Source organism: Antrostomus carolinensis, unplaced genomic scaffold, assembly GCF_000700745.2.
Source record: "Antrostomus carolinensis isolate BGI_N321 unplaced genomic scaffold, ASM70074v2 scaffold768, whole genome shotgun sequence".
In the NCBI taxonomy this organism is placed as follows: Eukaryota; Metazoa; Chordata; class Aves; order Caprimulgiformes; family Caprimulgidae; genus Antrostomus; species Antrostomus carolinensis.
Window position 1 is genome coordinate 96,540 of NW_010332060.1, and position 3,354 is coordinate 99,893.

At 37.5% G+C, this 3,354-nt stretch overlaps 1 protein-coding gene across 2 annotated transcripts in view; it reads left to right on the plus strand.

Annotated features, from left to right (window-relative positions):
- TBC1D4 (TBC1 domain family member 4) overlaps window positions 1–702 on the plus strand; it is a 45,201-nt gene extending 44,499 nt beyond the window's left edge. For both annotated transcript variants that reach the window (XM_010173343.1, XM_029086309.1), the window contains one exon: window positions 383–702. In XM_010173343.1, the coding sequence (XP_010171645.1) occupies window positions 383–610 (228 nt within the window). In that variant the 3' untranslated portion in view covers window positions 611–702. The remainder of the gene's footprint in view (window positions 1–382) is intronic.
- Window positions 703–3,354: the final 2,652 nt, after the last annotated feature.

The following is a 3,354-nucleotide window of genomic DNA, read 5'->3' on the forward strand; positions in this document are numbered from 1 at the left end:
TACTTCATTGCATAGGATTCCCATTGCTCCATCACTGTCAGGCAAGTCATCTCTACCAGTGCTACTCCAGCTGCTGAATTCCTTTTTCTCCCTGCAGCTCCAGTTCCTTGTTAACTCCCAACTATCCCTTGCTTGCTGTAACTTGCACGTCTCCTTCCCTCTGTAAAACTTTCAGAAATCCTTCAGATTGATCTGGTCACTATAAGGAGATTCTGTGTATGACACACAGTAGGCATTCCTTATATCATCTGCCTACATGGATGTCTTTTAGAAAAATCTGCGTAATTTAAGTTCTTTCCTTAACATACAGTGTATCATAATATAAAAGAAAAGTTAGTCAGAACATCTCAATTTATTATAAAGATAATGTTATTGTTTACAGGTTGCTCATGCTAAAATTCAGAGTCTGGAATCCAACCTGGAGACTATTTTGATTCGAGAGAACAAAATGAAGACTGCAATTCAGTCCCTGGAACAGGAAAATATAACATATCAAAAGACTCTTGAGCAGATAATGAAGTATTTGCCACCAGAAGCGTTGTCTGACTGTGAACTGCTCCTGAAGGAAGTGAATTACAATCCAAATAATAAAATAAGGAGTAAGCCATAAACCAGGGTTTTCTAGGCAGCATTTCTTCAAAAAAAGGGAAAGAAAAGATGAATATGCTGCTTTCAAAGAACTTAGCAATAGGCAATGGTATTATCCAAAACTAGTGCTGGGACACTCATAGCTACAGCTGGGCCTTCAAATGTCAGTATGCAAATTCAGGCTATTACTTTTTTATGATTATGTACAGAAATCACAAGGGGGAAATAAAGGATTCTCACATGTAATTATAAGTAGATGTATATTTAGAGTTGACCTAAAGGAAAAGAGAAATTTCAATAGTCAGAGCCAAGATAATGGTGATCTACAAATTTGCTCTGATGTGCTTGTCTTATAGTGAAATGAGGATAGTGTGTCTTTATATATATGTATGTTGAATAATACTTGAAGACAAAAAAAAAGAAGAATGTAATTTTCCCTCCAAAGAGCAGCATGTTTCACATCTTCTGTGGAAAATCTGTGTGAACTCATGCGTGCCTCTCTTTTAATTCTACTGACATTGTGTGCACAGACCAATAAGCAGAATAACTATCGTGACTTGGTGCGTACAGAAAGAGCTCTAGTGCCATCCGCTGCCTGGGCTGTACCGGTCAGCAGTGTAATTCCACATGCATGTTGGAACTGGAAACAAAAAGCATCATGTCATGGCTCCGCCTCGGTAACTCAGAGCTAAAAAATAGTTATTTATACACTCTCACAGAACTTGTAAAGGTAAGAGCTAACAGGGAGTGCTGCTTCCTTCCTGGCCTGTTTGCTTCCACCTGTCCTGGGGCTGGTCATGATGACAGGAGGAAGGAAGCAAGGCTGTATAGAGTGGTATTTATTCTGGTGTTAATTTTCTTCAGGAAACTTGCTGTCATAAGAGTTAGACATGTTACAGGTTCTCATTTAACCAAAGAAATACTGCAAGAAGCCTTGTCTTGTAGTGGGAACCAGAAAGCTGTTCTTAAATTTTATTTGAAGAGAATTGAGGTGGATTGTAGAAAGTTGGGCAGAAGTGCACAAGAGAGGACCAAGCAAGTTTCAAATATTATGTACCTTTCGGTTTTCACGTATACAGTGGATATACATTTCAAAGGGGATTCTGAAGTACAGGTGCAGTTTTAATAATGCTTTCCAGGTTATTCCTGTTTTAATAGTGCTTTGTGATCTTCTTTTTAAAACAAAAGTCATGAACTTCTGTGTTCTGGGCAGAAGGTGAGGTAAGCTCTGATCATTTCAAGGGAGAAAATATGTTTATAAAGGTATATAAAAAGATGCATATAGATTTGAAAATGGTTTTTGAGTGGAATTTTTGAGAAGGCTTAATCAAATGTGTAATAGACACGTATTTTGGAGTACATGTCTGAACTGTTAATTGAGTGTTACAGTGGCTCATGTTATCTCTTACCATTTATACTGTATTTCAGGAAACATTCTTTTTAGTAAGAAAAACAGTTAAGCAAAGTGCCAAATCCAGCTGTGTCTTTATGCATAAGATTGTCCAATTTAGAAAGCAAGGACTTAATATCACTGCTTTCTAAGTATTATGCTTTATTTTAACATAAAATTGAGGAACAACAATGCTGATTTGTTGCACGCTGCTGTGGAGCTTAGGAGCTTGGGGTCTCCTGGTTTTATTTTTTTCTTTTGTTGTTGTTTTTTTTTTTACTTCCATGGTGTTTTATTTGATTAAAGATATTGATTTACTTAACAGTCTTTCTTTTTACAGTTGGGGGTGCAAGGTCTTAACACTGTGGATAAAATTTTGTGGAATCTGTCTAGGTATTTCAAGAATATTGTATTGTACTAAGTGGGAATATGCCAAGTGAAAAGGCAGTTCTTTGCGGTTTTGTTCCGAGTAAGTTTTAGCTGATGTGTACATACAAAACCAGTCCTAGGATCTGCAGTAGTGTGTATTACAAAGAATCAAGGTTATTCAGATACTTTTTTTTTTTTTTTTTAAGATGCACTGAATGTGCTTTATCCTCTGTTTCACTTACAAAATTTTTCATGTAATGCCTGGAGAAATTCCAATAAATCTCATTGCTGCATTTCCCATGGCCTCTGGCTAGTTTTATTTTTCTACACTTCAAGTACCAATCTCATTCTCAATAGTACTGTTGACATGAAAGATGAAAAGGATCTCTTTAGTTTCTAGTTGTGGGGAAAAAAAATCACGGGATTTGTAGGAGGACATGGAGAGGACAGAAGTTTTTATCGGTAGAAAAAGTCTTGCATTGTTAACTGAAGATGAAATGATTAAAAGCCATTTTTCTTCTGTAGCAGTTCATTTAGTACATATGCAGGTTGAGAATAGTAATTTGATGAACTCTGTGCTGTACATCTGGCTTGAGAGGAAGAGGAGGACACCATATCAACAAGTAGGAATGAGCTACAGAAGTAAAACCACGATGAGGTAAGTGCCTCATGACATTAGGACATTTGTGATAGCATTTGTATTCTGAACACAATTGTGGCTTGTAACTGGGTATTTCTAGGGTATCTAGCTTGAAGTCTACACTCAGGCAGGTATGCTCCAGACCATCTTCAGATGAATAACCAGCAAGATTATCTAGAAGACTGTGAACAGTGTGTGTTTGTGTCCATCTGTTTGTCCCTCCCTGTCTATCGTATGGGTAACTTAACAGTTTTTCCATTCTCTTTGCAGTTGTGCAGCTGTGAAGAGGAAAGTCTAAGGTGCGCTGGGCCAGAGACAGAACTGCCAGGATATTTGCTTGGGTGAAGGGACAGTTCCTGGATTTGGA